At 53.2% G+C, this 20,406-nt stretch overlaps 1 protein-coding gene across 3 annotated transcripts; it reads right to left on the bottom strand.

Moving 5' to 3' along the window:
- Positions 1 to 3,145: 3,145 nt before the first annotated feature.
- TMEM151B (transmembrane protein 151B) lies at positions 3,146 to 18,974 on the bottom strand. 3 transcript variants are annotated; one of them, XM_068185454.1, is made up of 3 exons: positions 18,670 to 18,974; positions 9,191 to 11,648; positions 3,146 to 4,379 (listed from the first exon to the last, which is right to left on the bottom strand). In XM_068185454.1, exons 1-2 carry the CDS (start codon positions 18,760 to 18,762, stop codon positions 10,212 to 10,214), a joined length of 1,530 nt encoding a protein of 509 aa, XP_068041555.1. In that variant the 5' UTR covers positions 18,763 to 18,974; the 3' UTR covers positions 3,146 to 4,379; positions 9,191 to 10,211. The 3 variants fall into 3 exon arrangements, with proteins under 3 accessions (XP_068041555.1, XP_068041556.1, XP_068041557.1); XM_068185455.1 differs by having other exon boundaries at positions 9,232 to 11,648; XM_068185456.1 differs by having other exon boundaries at positions 9,659 to 11,648.
- Positions 18,975 to 20,406: the final 1,432 nt, after the last annotated feature.

Genomic DNA, 20,406 nt, shown 5'->3' with positions numbered 1-20,406 from the left:
TAGCAAACACATGAGGAGGAACTGGCCACCAGAGCCAGTGGGGACAAGGGATGGAAAGAAAAGGGCTTGGGAAAACATGTCATCACCAGAACAACTTCTGACTTGCTTTCCAGGATATTCACTGCTTATTTTCCTGCTAACCGCTTGAGAATGTTAACACCACTTAATCACCCTTCAAACCCACTCCTGGGCTGCCACATGCAGGAATGCCTGGACAGGTAGCGGTTGCCTGGAGAACTCTTTGCCCTCTCTCCCATCAATCTCTTGGCCAAAAAGCAAAGTCCAAACCAAGCAGCCTGCAGCACTTGCCCACACCCAAGACCAACAGTCTACTATCTGCCAGTCTGCAAAGGCAGAAACCATTTCAAATGCCACACACTCTGGCCAGACAGCAACAGCAGATTGTTGGAGTGTGAACATTCCTGCTGTTGGTGGGTCACTTGTCAGCTCCAGGTCCAGCTACCACAGGGGGGGTAACCAGCTGGTCACTCTGTGCTGAGTGCAGGGCCAGAACAAATACCTTAGCTCTCCCATGAGATCTATCTCCAAGGAGTACTGGCAAGCTCTGAGAAGTGGGGGGGGGGGGGGGTCACTTGTGGGCCTCCGTAGGGAGGAGGGAACGAGCTTGGGCACTGCCACCACCCACCAACGCAGCATCAGCAGCACTCAGCAGAGTCAAGCTGGGAGCATCCCCTCACCCATGGGTCTGTGCCAGAGAGATGGTGAGAGACAGGAGTGGCCTGAATGTAAAGAAGGGGGAATGACCCAAGGGCTCACCCTTGGGCTGTCCCATCAGGCCAGAGCAGGGGCACCCAGCTGGCTCTCTCCCGCAGCAGATGGCGAGCCCGGCTTCCATTGCTCTGAGCAGAGTGCACACGGCAGCAGGAGACAGTGGCCAGCTTCCCAAGCCTGGCGGTTTCTGCTCACAGAGATCCAGGCATCGATTTACAAGGTGTCACACTGGCATATGTCACAAACAGGATTGCAGGTTGATTTTGAGCACCGACTGGGGGAGGAGAAGCAGTCTGCCACAAGGATGAGCAGAGGCTGTGCACAGAAATGGTTGCTATGTTCAGCTTCCCTTTGCTCCCATGGAACTGGATTTGTCTGGGCTGAGCTGTCCCTGCCTGTTTGGTACCTGCTGGCCCTCTGCACAGTCAGCCAGGGTGCTGGTGGCTGGGATTCACACACAGGGGGTCCTGAAAATGGGGGTACTGTGCATTGCCTGTGGGACAGCACAGTGGGGTGAGGAGGAAACAGCACATTTCTAAAACATAGTGCCAAGCACTCCTGCCCCAAAACACACTCAGACAACTAACACAAGCTCTCCCAGTCACTGGGGATCCACCACTGTATTCCATCACCCCTATAGCACCTGTGCCCTGTGTCCAGCAGCTTCCCTCCAACCTCAATCACCTGCTAGCCCCATGTACCACCCTGCTAACAGGGCACTTTTGACTAATCTAGATCCTTTCATGCTTCTTCAGTTGCAGTGAAGAGGGGTGAAGCCTGAGCTCATGTGGCTGGGAAGATGGGAAGTGGCGCAGAGCCAAGCCCAGGATGGCTCAGAAACGAAGCATTCCTCCTCCCTACAGGGTATGCCTGAAATAGCCAGCCTTGTCAGATCCCTGTCTCTGGCCGTGATGGATTCACCTCTCCAAGGCACAAGGCAATTTATTCATTAGTGACATTTACACCTTGTGGCTGCATTAGCCATTGTGGTTGATGACACGTGCTAAAGCTGTCACTGCTGGGCTTGGAGGCAACATTGCTGCAACAACTATGCAGCAAGACATGGCCTGGGCACCTCAGCTTAGGTATACCTCCTGTCTTTCTCCTCAGCCAGAGCAAGCAGAGATTGCTTCAAAAGCCCACTCTGGTACTGAGCTTCTCTATCAAATGCTCTGCTCTATTTTCCCCCAACCCTCCCTGCCTTGCAGCACTGTTGCTCCAGCACCACATCCTCCTGCCCCATTTTGCTTTCTGTCTCCTGTAAAAACCACCACCTTTACAAAGCCTTTTACAGATGTTTTCAACCAGCTCTCTTCTTCCTATGTCTTGCTGAGCATTCACGTCCTATTCTGCCATCTGTCAGCTGCCCTCAGCCCCAGCAGAGAAGCACAGAGGCCATGTTTGGAGACTCCTCCAGCAGATATGCTGCTTTCACCATGATGCTTTCCCCTGCTCCCTCACTGCCACAACAGCTGACCTGCCTCTCCTCTTCTCCCTGGTCTGGAAACCAGGATCACCAAAACATCAAGGCCTTCTGTTTTCTAACTTAGGACAAGTGCTGCGAAATTCTCGGGAAAAGCACAAAGTGATGCCAGCATATGCTGCGGTTGCTGTGCAGCAAGCAAGCAGTGGGCATGCCAGGGCAGGGATCACTGCTGGAAGGCTGTGCAGAGGCAGGGTATGGTGAGGTCTGGCCACCAGCATGCTTGTGGTCATCATGCACCTGCTGGCATTTCATGGCACCCAGCAGGGAGGGGACCAAAATGATGGGAACGCATGGCCTCGGAGGAGTTCAGGGGAGGGGAGTGCTTTGGCTAGCTCAGAGGAATGACAGTTTGCACACTGGGTTTGAGGAGAGTGAGAAGAGCTGGAAAGCGTCATCCAGGGAGCAAATCCGGCAGCTCTCCAGTTTCAGACGGCCATCAATGGATTCGCTTGTTCTCAAACACAGCTTGCTCCATGCTTTTATCCCTGCTCCCTGCCACTCTCTGCAGCAAATGTGACACTTCACACCATCTCCTCACAGAAACCAGGTCAGGAGTTTCCTCTCATGAAGAACAAGCAATGCTCTGTCACCCTGAAAAGCCCTTGCTGCAAGGGTGGATGGGTGTCACCACACCAATGCCACAACATATCAACCCTCCACAGGGCCACAGACCCCAGCTGTGCACAAGCATGCAGAACCCCACCCTGCCACGTCTGGGTGGATAGCCATGTCACACCTCCAGGGACAGAGAAAGATTTTAAACTCTGGCCTCCCTTTCTGATCAACCTACCCCACTGCAAAGCCACAGGGCCACTATCCTGCTTTGCCTTGGGCATTTCTTCTCCACCAGCATGGCACATTACTAACAGAGATGGAAGGAGTGGAGAGTTTAAACCCACATCATCACCAAGAATATATATATATATATTTAAGCAAGGAACAGCAATGTGAAACACTTCTCACACCTGTTAAGGCCTTTTCGTAGCATTTCAGTTTGAAAAAGCCATTGGCACTCCCAAAGTGAAATCCTGTTATTCTGGGGTCTAGTTGTCACTGCTGTTTCCCCAGTCAGCTGGGTAGTGCTGCTCCATCAGATACACTGCTGCTCTCACTCCCCTCTGCTCAGCCCCTGGGGACAGGCTTTTCCTGGGGGCAGGTGCAGCACATACAGAGCCCACCAGCTTCTGCCTGGGCCGAGCAGGAGGTGATGCCTGCTTTGAGCTGATCCTCCCTCTGCATCTGCTTCTGGAAATGTGCATAGACTCAGGCTTGGGATTTTCCAAATTTTCACCCTGACTGGTTCATGGGCTGTCATCCAAAGTCTGAATTTATGTCATGGCAGCTGACGGCGCTGCTAATGGACGTTGGGACCATGGGACTGATACAAAGTACTATGTCATCTCACCACATTCTAGCTGGCTTTTTCTTTCACTAATGTGAATAGCTAAGATTGCAGAAGTAGCTTGTGCTGATGGAGAGTGAAAGAACCTCATGTGTCTGTGTGTGAAGTTATTTTGTTCTACAAAATCCACTAAATTATAATCAGAGTAGGTGATCCATCCATTCACAGAGTTCGAAGGACTGGGGAGGGTTCAGGATGGGCACCAATTTCTCACAAACATCATTTCCCCCAAATGAAGTTTACAAAAACCAAACAAACAAACGAACAAACAAAAGGGCCCAACAAAAAGAGTCTTCCTGGGGAACAGGGGAGGAATAAAACCCACTTAGCTTTCCAGCAGCCGCTGTGCTTATTCTCAGTGCTGGATGGCCATGCTGCACATTGTAATGGGCTCCTGAAAATCTGGCAGCTTCTGGAAGAGTTGCATAGGTGGATGATATACCTGTTAGTAGAGCCTGTTCACAAGCTGCAGGAAGAGGAGCTTGTTGAACTCCACAGGGAAACTGTCCCTCCCCCAAGAGAGACATGAGGTAAGGAGGGAAGGAGGAAGGGCAGGACATGAGGCCATGGGTCTTGCAGGTTCAATTGTGTCCTTGGGACCTCTTTTACCTCAGAGGTGGAAAGGCTATGGTCCTGTGGGAGAAAGCTCCTCTCCCAGCGCTGTGGAGTTGCTGTGGAGATCAATTTGCTTGTTAGCTTGCTTTTGAGGGAGTTGATGAGATCACATCCATGGGCATAATGTTCCCCTTGGTGGAGCAGCTGTGAGGCAGTAGAGCAGAACAATTCAACCCACTGCTTGCAGAAACTACAGATATTCAGCATTCATTCATGTTGGCCAAGTCCCAACACAAAATCTATGCATCAAAGTCCAATTTTTCTGGACTTGGGAACAGACCCCTCTGAGGAGCTGCTAAGTCAACCTCACATTAGTATAGTACCACTGGCTTCAGTAAAATTACATTAGGAATGAATATAGCCCATTAATTTCTACCTGAAGTGTGACTATGACCCCTTTTCACTTTTTCCAGAATGCCCACAGGGAAAACAGCCCTAGGCAGGCTCAGCCCCAAGTCCCCACTGGGGTTCCAGGTCCTATGAACCAGCCTTTGGTCCCCACACGTACCTGGCTCAGTGGAGAATGTAGACCCAAGTGCATCACAGGAAGCAGCAGCACCAGATAGAGCTATCACTTAAACTGTTTCATTTCTGGCATTACCTGGATTCAGATCCTATTCCTACAGACTTTATTCTAACCACTGAATATGAATGAAACACAATCAGAAGGACATATCCCATCTTGAGACTTACAGCACTTTGGTAACACAACATCTTGGTGGTGGTGTGGCACTTCAGACCCAGCCCCTACAGCAACTGCAGCAGAGTAGGAGCACACTGCAGCAAAGTTTTTACCCTGCTAAAGGCAGCACCCTGGTGACATTAGACAGTAGTACTGAAGCTTTGGTTGGAAAGGCTGGAAGGAGAGCTTAAAAGACTTTATTCATCCCACCTGCTAATCAGCAGGTGCTGTTTTACTGGCATCTGATGCTACCTAACTTTCTTAAACTTCCACTTAATAAATCTTTTCCTGCAGTTCTCACCCCATGGGTATCTATCAGTTATTAAACAACTCCACAACCTCTTGAGTGAAGAGACAATAAAGAGGGCAGGGACCAGCTGGATTTCTAATGTGCATTTTATGGGGAGCAGAAAGGAAGGGGGATGCATTTGTTTGACAACAGATGAACAACAGCTTCCCCAGCCTTAATAGTGTGTATTTGCCTGGAAGGCCTGGCCTTGGCCATAGGCTCAGATTTCCTCTCACCATCCTAATGAATGCCCCTACAGCTGCTCATCCTGACAACCCTCTCTGAAACCTCCCTCCTTGGTATGGAGTGAGATATGACACAGAGGGCTCAAAGAACTACCACATTGACTGGTTCTCCACAAGCAAGGTACTAGGTGCTATGTGGGAAGCTTCCACTGTGTTGAAAGATAGATAAATGGGTGGTCATGTGTCTTGGTGATCAGGTAATCGAGAGCTTCTCACACACCACTTCTCTCTCTCTCCTTTTTTCTCTAGTTCAGAAAAGCTGGAGAGATTTTAAGTACCTGACAAGTATATTGACAACAGGAAAAACCAAATAGCCCAAACTAATTCTCCAGCCTTGCAGCAGTAAGGACTAGCCGCCTTCTGGGATGCATTAGCACCATGAAGGGCCACAAAGAAGAGCTGGTAGCATTCCTGCCTCCCTCCTTCTGGCATATGAGGAAAGTCCACCACTAAGTGCAATGCTGAGCCTGACTCTCAGCCCATGGAAAACTGCAATGTTTGAATTATGTATGGAAAAAAATAAAGCCTGCTGAGATCCTCCTAATTTTTGCCCCCATCATACTGACAAGCACCCAGCTCTGACCTTCCCAGAGGGTGATGTGTGTTGTCCTGCTTTCCTTGTGTAAGCTGCCAGCAACCCTGTGAGCTCCGCTCACTTCAAAGAGATCTTATGCACCAGAAATGAGGACACAGCCACCCTGACAGACCAAGGCACTGCTTGCATCTTTGGCCCTCTTGTCCAGGCCAGGCTCAGAGCAGGAGTGACATACTCACTACACAATGAAAACTTCTGCACCACCACTCAAGCCAGGGTCTGGCAAGTGAGATCAAGACTCTGGACTTGGTAAAGAGAAGGGTACAGATAACAAGCCTACTTGTGTCAGGAAGGCCACGAGAAAAAGGAACAGAGCCAATTAGACTCACCAGTCAATGGAGGAGAAGTAATGGGATTAAGATACAGCAGGGAGAACTCAGGTTAGATATAAGGGAGAAGGCTATCCTGAGAGGAGCAGATTGGGCCATTGAATGACCTGCCAAAGGAGCCGTCATCACCAATGTGGATATGACAGAGAGCAGACACAAGTCTCAAGAAGAGTAGGCACCTGACTGCTGCACAGCCCAGAGCTGTGGTGGGTGATGTGTATGTGCCAGGAGATGGGACCACTCCACCATGGAGAGGCCACGTGCCAGAACAGGGACAGGCCATCTCTGGGTACCTGTGCTCGTAACCTGAGCCATAAGGAGAATTACAGCAGCTGCCCTTGGCCCAGGGCACTGCGTTCTCTCACCAACACTTAGGAGGAAACCCTCTTTGCTGGTAGTGTCCCATGCCAGGAGACGGAATGGAGAGCCCAGTTTTCTGCTCTGAACTTTCCTGCCTGACTAGACACGCCAGGACGAGTCCTAGTTTCAGATTCTCCTCTTCAACTCCACCACTGCTCTGTCAAGCCATGAGATAGCTCCTGTCCCTGCCACCCAGTCCTGCTCCCCTACCATGTCCAAGTGCACCAGCCCCCTTTCCTGAGCCTGAGGCTTGTCTCCACCCTTGAGAGAATGGAATAGGATGGACCAGGGGGTCAGCTCTACCAGGTGCACTTGGGTAGGAGGGCCAAGAATAAGAGGGATGGGATCTCTGAGAAATCCCAGCATGCAGTGGGGAACACTAATGAGAGAGGTCGCACTTCTCAGGGTACTGTGGGTCTGGACCAGCCACAGACAGTAGCACTGGGACTATAGCTGGAACCTGGCTGCAGCTCTCACCATGTTCACCAACAGGAAGACTGTATAGATCCTGTAGGTCAGAACAGCAGCCGTACCTCGAAGATCCATGTGTCCATGTGGACAGACCACCTCCAGAATAAGAGTTCACAGGTGAAAATGGGGCCAGAGGAACAAGGCCAGGCACTCTCATGGAAAGCCCCAGAAAGAGCCAAGGACATGGTGCCTGAAACTCTGCTGCAGGTGCTAAAAACTGGGGGGCATAGAGACCCTGCTAATCTGTCCCTGTTGTGAAGACTGTCTTTGCCCCAGGGAGCTAAAAGGCCTGCCAAAACTTAGATAAATCCATCTGTCCAAGGCAACCTTGGAGGCTAGAGATAGAAAGATGAGCCATTACAGCCTAATTTAAGCAACTGCAGATTTCAAAGAGAACATGTCAGGAAGGACAAGCAGGGACCTCATTCCTCACTAATGACCCATTGCAGCTCCACTGTCTCAATTCACTGGGACATACAAGAACACACCATTATCTCCCTGGAGTCACGAGGACACTCCACATTTGCCTTGGCTTACATTAGGCCCTTGGAGAGAGAAGCACGAGTGCACAGCAAGCCAAATGTCATTACTAAGCAAGGAAATCCCAGGGCTGCTTTCGCCCAGTCTGAATCTATGCCAAAAATAATGAGAACAAAATGCAGAGAGGGATGTGCAGAGACCTTATGCTTCTCTGTCCTCCAAGGGACCCTCTTCTTTAAGCCAACATCTAGCTCTGATAATGAAAGTAAGGGCAGATGCTAAGACAGAATCATAAACAGAGTGAGATTTTAAGAGACTTCCTGTTCAAATCACTCTTGTTTGTAGTTTAGCACCCCAGATCCAGGAGGACAAGCTAAATCAAAGGACAAGAGACACTTAGCAAGATATGCAGGGCATAAAAAGCAGAACAGACTGCTCTAGGGGAAATTAAAAGTGGAGCCCTACAACGCCCATAGGTGCTGACCACTCCAGGCTTGCCAGCAGATTACTTTCAACATAGGACCAGTGTGGTACATGGGTGCATTTGCAGCCTCCTCGAGACCTGGGAGGCAAAGCAGTACAGCAGCACAATGAGAGACAGACCCCTCATTAACAGCTGGCAGGAGGAAGATGGCTGGAATAAATACAGTGCCTCACTGTTTGCCCTTCTACGACAGATGGGGAAGCAGACACCAAGCACAAATGCCCAGGTGCCACTAGACTTGCCCTTGTCACCCAAGATGTGCTGCTCTTAGCTTTCGTTCTCCACAGCTGATGAGGGAAGGAGGGTGAAGCTGAGGTGTTGTGCTGTCTGGAGAAATCGTTGGCTGATTTGGCATGCACTCCCCAAAGAGCTGACTGAAAAGGAGACAGCTTCTCTGAGAACAAGGACACAAGAGATCTGGGGATGTGTTGCTGGAGGAGGAAAAGCTGGGTGTCTGCATGCTGCAAACACTGTTGCAGCTTCAGTGACACGAAGGCTCTTGGCCCAATGTCACTGAGATCCTTTCCAGCAGGGTAGAAAGGGCAGCACAAAGCTCAGAGCAACCTGCCCTGACAAGAGCAAGGCAGAAGAACACAGTAGCTAATGAGCTACACAGAAGTCACCTCATTTCTGACAGCCTGACAGCTTCCTGCAAAAACCTCTGTCGTGCAACATGTTTCGTTTTAATCAGGTCTTCCTCTAACATATCCCTGGCCTCTGCTCTGCAGAGCATCCCTCTTGGCAGTGCCTCCTGCACGGGTCCTGCACCAATAGTGGGGTCCCACAGAAACTGAATCCTTTTGATCCTCCTTTCCCCAGCCAAAATTCCCAATGCTCCAGCATGCTTTTGCATTTGTCTCTCCTATCCCCTCAGAGCTCTCTGCCAAAATGAGGCTTCCAGGAGCCTGCAGTTCAGAGTCCACAGCCAGAGCCCATCTGGATCTCATGCAAAATTCACTTATGCAGACATGCACCAACCTGCTGCTCCATTATCAATAGGTGAACTGCAGCTGAACCTACCAGAGACTTCCTTGATGCTTGGCTGAACCATTAAGACTCACTTCAAAGACAGGAAGGGTCCCCAGCCACTTGATGTGCCACCTGATACCACAATGTTTCAGTGCCATCCTCTTCCCCTTCCCCAGCTCACCAGGGGCCTTCCATTTTCTCTTTCCAGCTGAGCCCTCCTCCAGCAAACATATCAGTAGCACTGCAGATCTCTACTCCATCTGGATTTGCACATTCACCCCTTCCCCGGTGCTGCATGCCCAAACAAAAAACTCTTTAACAAGGGGATGCTGACTCACAGCTGGCACACTGAAACTTCCTAAGGAGCTGAACATGGGATCCTCTGGAGGCAATGCCATTCCCAGCAGTGAGAAAAAAGTAACAGTCGGAGCATGGTCTAAAAAAAAAGGTGGGGAGGGTGGGGAATGGTTGGGAGGAAGGGGAAGAGGTGGATTCGTGGCTTTCAGCCTTTGCTCTGACCTGCCATTTAGCTTCACGTGCCTGGGTACCCATGACCTTCTGTCACAGGCAGCGACACCTTGCTCCAAGGGGCCTGTTCTCCACCCTGTGAGAGGTCTTGCTCCAGTGTGGCAAGTGGGGTGGGCAGAGGTGCAGCAGGGTGCTTTTTGGTGGCTGCTGGTTCCTTGGAGCATGAGACAGCCTGGAGCCAGGGCTGGGAGGCAAAGCCACCCCCTCCCTGCATCAGGCCCGTCATTTTATTCCCCCCTTTGGGTCTTGATACCATGAATTATGGTTTTGCAGTTGGTTTGGTTTAATTTTTTTTTTTTTTTTTTTTTTTTTTGCATGTGGTGATTGGTCTAGAGCTCTGTGCCATGTCAGGGGGAGCATCAGCATCCACCCCTCCGGGAGGTCAGAGCTACAGGGGGGGAAGCTTTTGCTGGCTGCCGGAGCAGGATGCCATGTCCACTCCATCCTGATGTCCTCCTAGGCTATCCCCCTTGTGCTCCTCTCCCCAAATCCTGCGCTGGCTTGGGCCAGGCAATGGACAATGAGATCTCACTGCCTTCTGCTTTCACAGTGAGGTCTCCACGCAGGACCCATTGCGATGGAGGTGACGGTGGTCATGGTTCAGGCAGCCTTCATTGCGGTGTACAATGAGGACAGGGAAGTAGAGAGCATCCTGATAAGGAGGGGGGTCTTCCTCCTCCACAGTCACCTGGCTGGAGAGGCGTGTCTGCTCAGTGGGGCAGCTCTGCTCGTTCAGGCTGCCACTCCGGCTCTGCCAGAGGCAGCTGCGGCGTGAGCCATACAAGCGGCCCAGGGAGAAGCGGCTGCTGCTGAAGGGAATCCTGGGACTGCCGTTGCAGATGCTCAGAGCACTGCGGGAGAAGATGGAGGAGCTGCTTATAGTCCTGTGGCACCGCTCGCAGTTCTGCCGGTAGCCCCCGTAGCGGCAAGCAGAGTAGCTGGTGCAGCCGGAGAGCCCCACCAAGTCCATCAGGACTGCTTCCGAGTAGCTGGGCACCAGCTGCTGGTTGGATCGTATGTGCCACTCCAGCTCGGTGCTGTCCACCGTGTTGACACGGGGCATCCTCCGGCAGAAGGAGCGCTCCTCGGCTGGCGTCACTGCCACATAATCGAACCCAAAGAGTTTTTCCACGTGGTAATGGACATAGGAGGTGCGGTACTCATTTAGCACCCGCAGGGGCCAGGATAGGGTCAGCAGAGCTGCCACCCAGAAGACATAGTGAGATACATACCAAGGCAGGTTGTCTGGGTCAGAGAAGGCCACCATGTATTCCTTGAAGTCCACATTTTTGAGGTGCATCCCCTCCCTGGCCTCCATGTAATCATCTAGGCCCTCGTTCTCTGTGAAGAAGCGGGCCCGCTGGGTCAGGTAGGAGTTCTCGGACTCCACATTGGCGAAGCTGAAACACTTGGTGAAGCGGAGCCGTGTGGCTGGGTAGCTCTCCAGGTCAATGAGGTCCTTGGAGATGTCCTTAACTCCACAATTGGAATAATCAAACTCAGCCTCTGCCACATGGGTGTTGACCCGTTCATGGTACACTTGGGTGGTGGTGTAAGCGTCCCCATTGCGGTAGCGGGTAACCTGCCGGGTCCTGCGGACGTAGTGGTAGCTGATGGCCTTCCACCAGATGCAGGGGGTTGCCTGCTGCATCTGCTGCACGCGCTCGTGCACACTCTCCACGTCCACTTTGTACTGCAGCTCGTTGCGCGTGTAGCAGTGCCAGCACTCCACCAGGTACACCACGTAGAGCATCACCAGGAAAGCCAAGGGGATGTAGACGTAGCCGTTGGAACAGGGGCTGTCATGGTACATCATGGACTTGCCCTTGTAAGCGCTGTCAAAAGTCAGCCGGGTCACCTTGGTGACGTGGCACCAGGTCATGGCTCCCATGCAGCCATACATGAGGAGGGACAGCAACAGGCATTTCCAGTGGGACTCTCGGCACAGGGACTTGCTGAGAGACTGCTTCACTGGCCGCTGCTGCTCCAGGGGACCAAGGAGAAGGAGAGAGAAAACAAGAGAGGAGTCAGTAGGCTGCAGTGGCAGGGGAAGGGGAGCAGGCAGCAGGGTGCTGTGGTAGCACCTATAGCTCTGCGAACAGAGACCAAACAGCAGATGCTGTGGGGCTTCTGGCCTCAGCGGGCAGGGCAGAGACTAGGATCTCTCACAGGATGACAGCCATGCAGTGCAGGCAACTATGACCCCCACCTCCATTTCTGGTGCTCTGCTCCTCCCTGGGAGACAGACAGAGCCCAGCTGGACAGGGCAGAGAGTGGCAAAGGACAACTCTGTCAGCTGCACCCTGAGCTGCACCCTGAGCACCCTACCATTGCCACTTCCGAAGAAGAGCTATTGGAGCACAAGATAACAGTCTGGGTGATCTCCTCCACATTCCTCAGCTTTTGCATACACCCCACCAGCACAGGCAGCTCTAACTGATGTCATCCCACCAGAACCCCTCACCACAGCTCATCCTACTGCACACAAGTCTCCCCCCCTACCCAGTAGTGACCAACAGCAACATTCCAATTTTTCCAGCGGGGTGGCACAAGCTGCTGGTGTGCCTATAAGACGGAGAAACAGACCTTCTGCAGCTGGGAAGGTCTGTGTTTGGTAATGACAATTCCCACTACAACACTTGCCAGCCTAAGGAGCTCTGAAGTGCTTCTCAAATGCTTTATAAACCATACCAATGAGAAAGTACTTTTCCACTATGGAAATGGAGCCACCTCTGGTAGGAGAGAAAGCAAATATGGAGTAACATCCTAAAAAGTACTCAGGCTGGAAGGAAGGAGCATCCTACCAATCTGCAGCAGCAAGGAGGGCAAGAGGCCACTCACAGCTGCTGGCAAATGTGCCTGCTTGCACTGAGATTCAGTTGTGACAGTCCACACTTCTGAAAAACCTGCTCTTAGGTCTTTCATGGTGAGGAAAAGGCAGAGCTTCAGCAACATGACTTTTTAAAGGGATTGCACTGGTGCCTTTACCACAGTACAGTGTAGGGTTTCACACAAATCCATGAAAAAACTTGGTTAAGGAAACCTCTGTCACTGCAACACTCTGAAGTCTCAAGTATTGATCCATTGTCTGTGAGATCTGACATCATCCTACCCAAAGAAAGAACAGACAAAGTAACTATTTGCTTTCTTATACAGAAGATTTCATCCAGCAGTCTCCAAAGGTGCAACCTGAGAGAGGGGGTCAAGAACACCAGCCTTATGCAGATGCCACAAAATTCACTCAGAGGCTTCAAGTTTTGCTCTCCCTCTGCACCTGCAGGCAGCAGCAGCTCCTGAGCTCACCTCCACCATGGCAGGGGCCAACACCTGCTGTAATGACACTGCTCACGGCACTGCAGTCCAAGCCTGGCTCCATTATTCTCCACTCCTGAACATGCTGGGCTGGAGAGGTCTCTCATCCAGGAATCCCAAACAACTGAATGGGCTCACTCTGCTAGAAAGCAGGAAGGGCACTTGCACTCTGGCATGAAAAGGAAAATTAAAGCAAGAACCAGAAATCACAAGGCCACTGGCAGGTCTAGGGACAGACCTGGGCCTCTTCTTTCCTCTAAGAAATGCATCTTGCTCTTCTGAAGATCCCCTCATTCCTGGCTTGGTGCTTGAGAGTCCCACAGGCCAATCTTTCCTCCCCACCCTTGTCAAAGCCTACCAGTGGGACTTTCTGTCACTGCACTCAGGGATCCTGCCCAAATCTCCAACAGAGGTTTCTCTCCTAGAGGCACAGAGCTCCCCTGCCTGCCCACCCCAACAGCCAGGCCCACCCCATGATGAGCAGAGTAGGATGCATGTCCAGAGAAACCACGGCTGGCAAGGGGAATGGTGGTACATCCCACTGGCAGTCCCAGCTATCAGCAATGCTGAGCTCCTGTCTTTGAAACCACTAGCTGAGAGAAGGACCTGGAGACAGACAGAGCCCAGGGCTGGCAGGTGGGGTGGTGCTGGACTGCAGGCAACTCAGAGAGGTGCAGGGTGGCACTGCTGGCAGTCATTTGCAGCCCAGTCCTTCCACTGCAACTGGCCACTGCAGCAGCCTCACAGTCTTGGGGCAAGAAGGCAACCCCAGGTAAGAGAAAAGGGAGTGTGGCAAAGAAGGGGGACCCTTTCAGGAGGCAGAGCCACCTGAGCTGTGCTCTCCCTCCTGAGGTCAATGCTGCAGTTACAAGAGCCTGCTCAGACCCCTCTGTCTTTGCTTGGCTGCAGCACGGCTCTCCCATGCTGGAATACTGTACCACTACCCAGGCAGCTAAAGGCTTCCTCTCTCACTGCTGCCTTCTGCCTTGCAGCTTTCCCTGGCAGGGGCAGCTCTGACTGTGAGGATCTAAAGGAGCTGCTCAGCCAAAGGAGGAGCATGGGGAGGGTCTGAACAGGGCCCTTGGAGTGGTACATGCCAAACCTGGGGTGTCTGTGGGGTGTGAATGCTGAGAAACAGCACCTTGTTTAGGAGGCAGATATGCAAACAGTGCACAAGGAATAAAGCAAAGCATCCAGCTCATTTATTTGCCAGCTGGGGAAGGGGCACCAGAATGACAGGTCTTTGAACACGTCTGTCTAGAAAAGCAAATTCCACTTCACAGTCAGTCCCCAGCCCTTCACATTCTGCACTGCCTGTGTTGCAGGAGAAGGGAGATGCTGGCTGTAACCCTGCAGAGATGCAGGCAAGCCCCACTGCGGTTACCCACCCAGGGCAGGGAGCACGATGCAGCCCAGGCTTGGTTCCAGGAACTGTGTTAGCAGGGCTCTAGTCCATGCATTAGTCTCCTCCTAGGACTACGCAGTATTTAGATACTGCCGTGCTTTTACGGGGTCACACTAGCCCCCGCTGTAAACTGTTTACAACCCAGCTTTGTCCTAGGCTTTTGAGGTAAAACATACACCTCGGCTGCACTGGTGGGGTTTCCGATAGCTGATCAAGTGCCAATGACGGGATACAGCCACAGCAGAGACATAGAAGGAGCCAGATGCAGAGTCTAATCCCAGTAGGAACTGCAGCATCCCTGCTCCTCTCCCAGGCTGCAAAGGGCTCACATGAGCAAACAATCACCTCCACAGATTCCTCCACAGAAGCAGCTGAATAAGATTGTCTCCTTGAGCTCTTAACCAGCCTTGGATAAGTCCAGCATAGCAAACAAGCAGACGAAAAAGCTGGGGAAAGAGAAATGTGTCTCAGAACAGTGTCACTAGGAGAAGAGCAGGCATTGATATAAATGCCACTGTCATCTGCCCGCTGCAGTCTGATGGAATGAGGCAAAAGACTTGCCCTACTTCACTGCAAACAGGGTTTCCCTCCATCACCGGGAGCCTCCCTCACTGCTCAGGCTCCAGCACTGGAGACTGCTAAGCAAATCTGATATTGCAAGTGCACTGAAACATCTCTGCAGTGCTAGGGGGCAAGGCTGGCCATAGCTTAGCTGAACCTGTTGTGGGATCACAACCAGCTCCCTTCTCTGTGCTTCAGTTCACTTCATGGAATGCATGGGGTAACCCTTAGCTGGCACTGACTGAGACACACCTCGGGAAAGGCAAGGAGTAGGCTGCTGCTTGGGCCTCCCCTCCCTCCTGCGTGGCACTGGCCTCTGACACTGCCCCTGAAGTGAACAGAGATGGGAGGCCCACACTTGCAGTTGCTGCTCGGGATGTGTGGGGAGGGATGGAGGGGATGGAGGGGATGACTCACAACCAGCCGTGAAGCAAAAGGAGACATCCACAATGCACAGGGCAGAGGCAGTAGAAGAGGGGACCCCCATCATTGCTTGAATTAAACTCCTTTGAGGTCTAGGGGATCCTCTTTTAAAAAACAGCTTCAAGGGGACAAACATGCCCAACACCTCAGTGGCCAAGCACATGGGTCAAAATCCATTAATCACCCCTGCAACTTTGAATACTAAAACTCTTCAAGTTCTTCAAGCTACTCCCAGTAACAGCCTGGCTCTGGCCCCATCCACTGTCCCCTTTTTTAACAAGTGTTTCCATGTCATTACCTCCCATGCCTCTCACCTGTCTCTCCCTGCAGAGATCTCTGTGAAATCTCTGATTCGCCTCCAGAATGCTAAACCTTCATATTTTGATACAGCCTGGGATTCAGAGGGTTAGGTGTCCTCTAGAGACAGCCCTCTAGAGGGCTGAAAAAACAATCCAAAAAAAGCCCCAGAGCAGCAGCCTGGAGGCCCAGGTAGCTCCCGACTGCCAGGTGGTGGCAGCAGCTTGCAGGAGACTCCAGAGGGACTCCAGAGCATCAGTTTCCATGGCTCTTCCCCAGGATTCACTTACATCATGCAAGAAATGAATAAGCCCTGATTCCTTTGACCTCAAATCCCCAGAAAAAGGGAGGTAGGGAGGATCCAGTCATTTCTAGGAATTACCACTGTCTTCGAAGGCTCTGGACAAACATTGGCAACTCCTGGCCAGGATGATCCCAGCAAATACCCACATCACACACCTCATGCTTACAGCCCAGGTTCAGGAACTACCTGCCTACAAGAAAGAGGTGGCTCAGTCCCAGGTTGGCAGTGTTGCAAACTGCAGAGGACAGAGGAAGGCTGAGCATTGACAAGCCAGGGAATCCTGCCAGTAGTCAGCTCCCACAGCAGTACCAAGGTCTCCATTTTACACAGGAGCTTGGAGGAGAACTGGTTCCTTCCATCAGATCCCACCTGAGCAGCAGGACAAGGACATGTTTTTGCTTGTTCCCTGGCTGAAGAGCTTGTCCCTTGGCGTCTCCTACCCTCCAAGTATGTATTGATGAGTGAAATTCAGTTTGCCACCACTAAGTGGGTGTAGGCATGTGACACCAAGATGGAACAAGGGCTCAGTCAGCTCTGGTTAGTAGCTCTTGCTACTTGCCTTGCTGGGACAAGATGAGAAGCACCTGAAGCCCTGCCTGGCTCCTAGACACAGCAACCTGAGATATCAAGATGAGACACCTTCAAAAAGGACAGGGCAAGTTTCCCATTTTCCAGACATCTCCTCTGGCTTCCCACTCACCCTGGCCTATAGACCCTCACATGTAGGATTGAGCCACACTGCGGGGACACTCGGCAATGCTGGCACCAGCAGTTGGTTCAGATGGAAATGAGGACATTGCACAGCTGTATGGCGTTACATAGGCACTAGAGGGGAGGAGAAACATTCTCCCCTCCTGACAGTTCTGAAGACAAGAGGATTGCACTAGGTCAGTCCATGAATCCAAGCTCGCCACTAAGTCTCTCCTCATTGAATCAGATGAGACACCAGCAAGCATGGCACCCTCACGAGAGGCTGCAGCTTCCCTCTCCTCCACCAGCTGCTTCATCCAAGTCTGTGATAGCTTCTGGCCACAAGAAGCATGTCCTTAGCCTAAACAGAGCAGGTCATGGACTACAGCCTTTCTGCCTGCTCCCATGGAGTATTATACTGACACCCTCGTTGGCAGCCACCACAGAGTAACTGAAGCCTGGACAATCTTATAATCCCTGCGAGCCAGGGGGCACTGTAGGTGAGGGAAACTCATCTGGGCACTGCCCCTGCTACACTTCTTTCACTCAAACTGGCTCTTGCTCTGGCATCTCTGAAAAGTCTGTGCCGTCTTGAAAGTAGAAGCAGCACTGCCAGAGCACCGGCAGTAACAGACCACACCACAGCAGGGCACAAGCACATCCTCATGCTAAAAAACGCCTCACAGTTTATAGCTACCCTCATCAGAATCTGTTTGAAGAGCTGGGCTCAGATCATCAGCAGTTGTTGAATGCAGGCAGGAAGAGAGGGACACAGAGTATACAACATTTGTACAGCTTCCCAGTCCTTGAACTTCAGCATTCCTCTCCTGCAATTATTTATATCTAAATATAAGTCTGTATATATAGAATAACCGTGCATGGGCATGCATGTTCTGCCCAAGCCAAGGAGACAGAGAATACCAGGATTATGCAGCACTCACAAACTGCAGCTCCTCATCAGCAGATGGGGAAGTGATGCACCAGCTTCTGAGTACCCCCCCAAGCTGCCCTTTGAGCTGTGGTCTCACCAGACAGGGCAGCCCACCACAGTAGGAGTATGCTGCCCTTCCTACACTACCTAGTTGCCTTCCATGGCTCGGCAGCCCCATGGCATAAAGTCTCACCAATCAGTGCAGTTGCCTTCTCTCTTCTTGGGAAGCCCAAGCTGCAAGCAGGATCTGTAGAGGCAGACAAAAGGGCTGGCATTCCTGCCTCTCAGTGGTGCCCCCAAGGCACAGGGCGCCCTGCTCTTGACCCTTTCTGGCATCTGCTGCCTGGACTCCAGAAAAGTCATCTGCTGAGGGAGACTGCAACACACCTGGAGGCAAGGCTGTGCTGGTACCTGGCCTGCCCCAGTCTGCACCTTTCGCTTCTCTGGCTGGCACCAGCCACCAGCAACAGCCCCTGGCTTTGCTACGTCCCCAAGCCCTCTACCACGCTGCCCACTGCGTCTTGCCTCACAGTGACCCAGGCAGCTGTGCCACATCCTGGATGACCTCAGAAGCCAGCGCACAGCAAGTAGGGGGTCTCCACGTACACTTCTCCCAGGCATAACACGCTCTGCCCGCGGCAGTAAGCCCAAACGATGCCCCGCGCTTCTCGTTTGTGATTTTTTCCCTTCCTCCTCCATCCCGGCCACGCCAGCTCAGCTCCGGCCCCCGCTCCGGACGGCGCTGGCTGCTGCTTCCCTTCTAGCCCCGGAGGCTCCGCAGCGATCCCCAGCTGACTGGCGAGCGATGGAGAAGAGATGCGCTGGGGCAGCCCATCGGCGGCGCGGACCGACGGCTGGGTATCCTCGCCTCCCAACCGCCCCCCCGCCCCGCCGGCCCGCATCGCATGCCCGGGGCCGGAGCGGGGCGAGAGGGGCTCCCAGCGAGCGGGTCCGTACCTGTGCGGCCAAAGCCCGGCCCAGCCCGCGGAGGGGCGGTCAGTGAAAGCGCCATGCAAAGCGGGCGGGGAGGAAGGGTGGTAGGAGGCAGCCCCGGGCCGGGGGGCAGCCGCTCTCCTCACCTCCTCTCTGGCCCCCTCCGCCTCCTCCTCCGGAGGCACCGGCGTGCTGCTGCCTCCCTCGCTGGCGGCGGCCGCCGAGGCCGGGGGGGACATGGCGGCGGGGGCGCCCCGCTGGCGGTGCCTGCGGGCTGGGCAGCTGCATTATCCTGCCCGCCGCCGGGCGCTGCCTCGCCGGTCGCCGGGCGGGCGGCGGGGCGGCGCGGCGGGCGGGCGACGCGGCGGCATCGCCCCCAGCCGCGGCTCGGCGGCAGCGCTAGCCGCCCGCCGGCCCCAGCCCCGGCCCCGCCGCAGCGCAGCGCCGCTACACGCGGCGGAGGGCGGGCAGAGCCGCGGTGGGAGGGCCGCGGCGGAGGCGGGGGGAACGGCACGGGGATGGGGATGGGGATGGGGATGGGGATGGGGATGGGGATGGGGATGGGGATGGGGATGGGGATGGGGATGGGGATGGGAGCACGGCGGGATCTGCTGCCGCCCGAGCGGAGCGGCGGATGACCTTGAGGCGCCGGCCGGCAGCAGAGAGGGAGGGAGCCCGGTGCAGAAGCCCCTCCCGAGCCCCACCGGGAGCGGAGCTGCCACCCTGGTGCTGTCGGGGAAAGCTCCTGCTCTCAGCCGCGCCGAGGGGTCGTCAGGCTGGCTTCGGTCCCAGCTGGACAGCTGATGGAGAGGTGAGGGGTCCTGTGGGTTTTCCTTCCCTCGGGATGAAGCAGGAGAACCGGGAGCACTTCGCATGTGCCCCGTCTGCTTTTCTAATCTGTGGGCACCCCAAATGGTCGGGGTAAGTGGGGTAGTGGTGACCGTCAGTACTGATGCTGGCACTCACGGAAATCCTTAGGCTGGGCAGGATATTCCCTGCTGTGATCTGCACCGGGCCCAAAGGTTCTCACCGAGCTATTGCAGAGCCAATTGCAGCTTATTTCTCAGCAGAGCTAACATGCTTGGTTACAGGGATGAGTGGAAAAATCTCTTCAGACTCTCAACCTAAACTGACAGGGGCGACACACAGAGAGTTTGGGAAGGGTCCGTACTTGTCAAGGTCTGGATATTGCAGGTACAGCCCAGCTTCCTTGATAGTCAGGAAATCAGGTGTCTCTGCAGGTGCTTCCCCAGATCCATACTGGGGAGAAGCATAAGCTGCAGAATTTGCTGGAAACTTCTCTTTTTCTGAGCTCTGAGGCTCAGCCTTGGCTATGGGATGATTGGCATGCCCTTGTCCACTGTTGCCTGGGATGAGGAAGGAACAGTGTGTAGGCCTGATGGTCTCACTCAAGGAGATGTATCCGAGGGGAATTGCCAGCCCCTGCTTCTTATGGGAATAGATATGATGGCCGGTGCTGCTGAAGGAGCTCATCTTCAAAAGAGGCTGGGGATGTGTTTCCTCTCGCCTTTCCCCTGTTTCCATGGGAACAGCAGCAAGCAGGAGCAGCTTGCTTGGAATTTTGCTGCCTACCGCTCAGACACCCCCTGCCCAATCATCCTGGCAGACTTTGGCTCTTGGGGGTTTCAGACCCACCCTCACATGATGGATCCCATGTCTCCAAGGAGAGCTCACCCAGGGTTGTGTGTCATGGCAGAACAAGGCAAAGAAGCACAAGTCCAGAGCTGCCACAATTCCTGTAGCAGCATGTTATTCCATGCACACTAATAGACAGTTGAAAATAATTTGCATTCCTATATGCATTTCTGCTTTTTATAGAATGTGACCTCAGCTAGACCAAAAAGTGCCTGAGGGATTGCCCT

Source organism: Anomalospiza imberbis, chromosome 3, assembly GCF_031753505.1.
Source record: "Anomalospiza imberbis isolate Cuckoo-Finch-1a 21T00152 chromosome 3, ASM3175350v1, whole genome shotgun sequence".
Classification (NCBI taxonomy): domain Eukaryota; kingdom Metazoa; phylum Chordata; class Aves; order Passeriformes; family Viduidae; genus Anomalospiza; species Anomalospiza imberbis.
The sequence above is the reverse complement of the archived record's forward strand: the minus strand, read 5'-3'. Positions and strand labels throughout refer to the sequence as shown.

Excerpts from the sequence above, each read along its gene's own strand:
- TMEM151B (XM_068185454.1), bottom strand. The coding sequence starts at position 18,762 with ATGTCCCCCCCGGCCTCGGCGGCCGCCGCCAGCGAGGGAGGCAGCAGC. Across the intron at positions 11,649-18,669 it reads CGGAGGGGGCCAGAGAGGAG|CAGCGGCCAGTGAAGCAGTC; the intron begins GTGAGGAGAGCG and ends CCCCTGGAGCAG.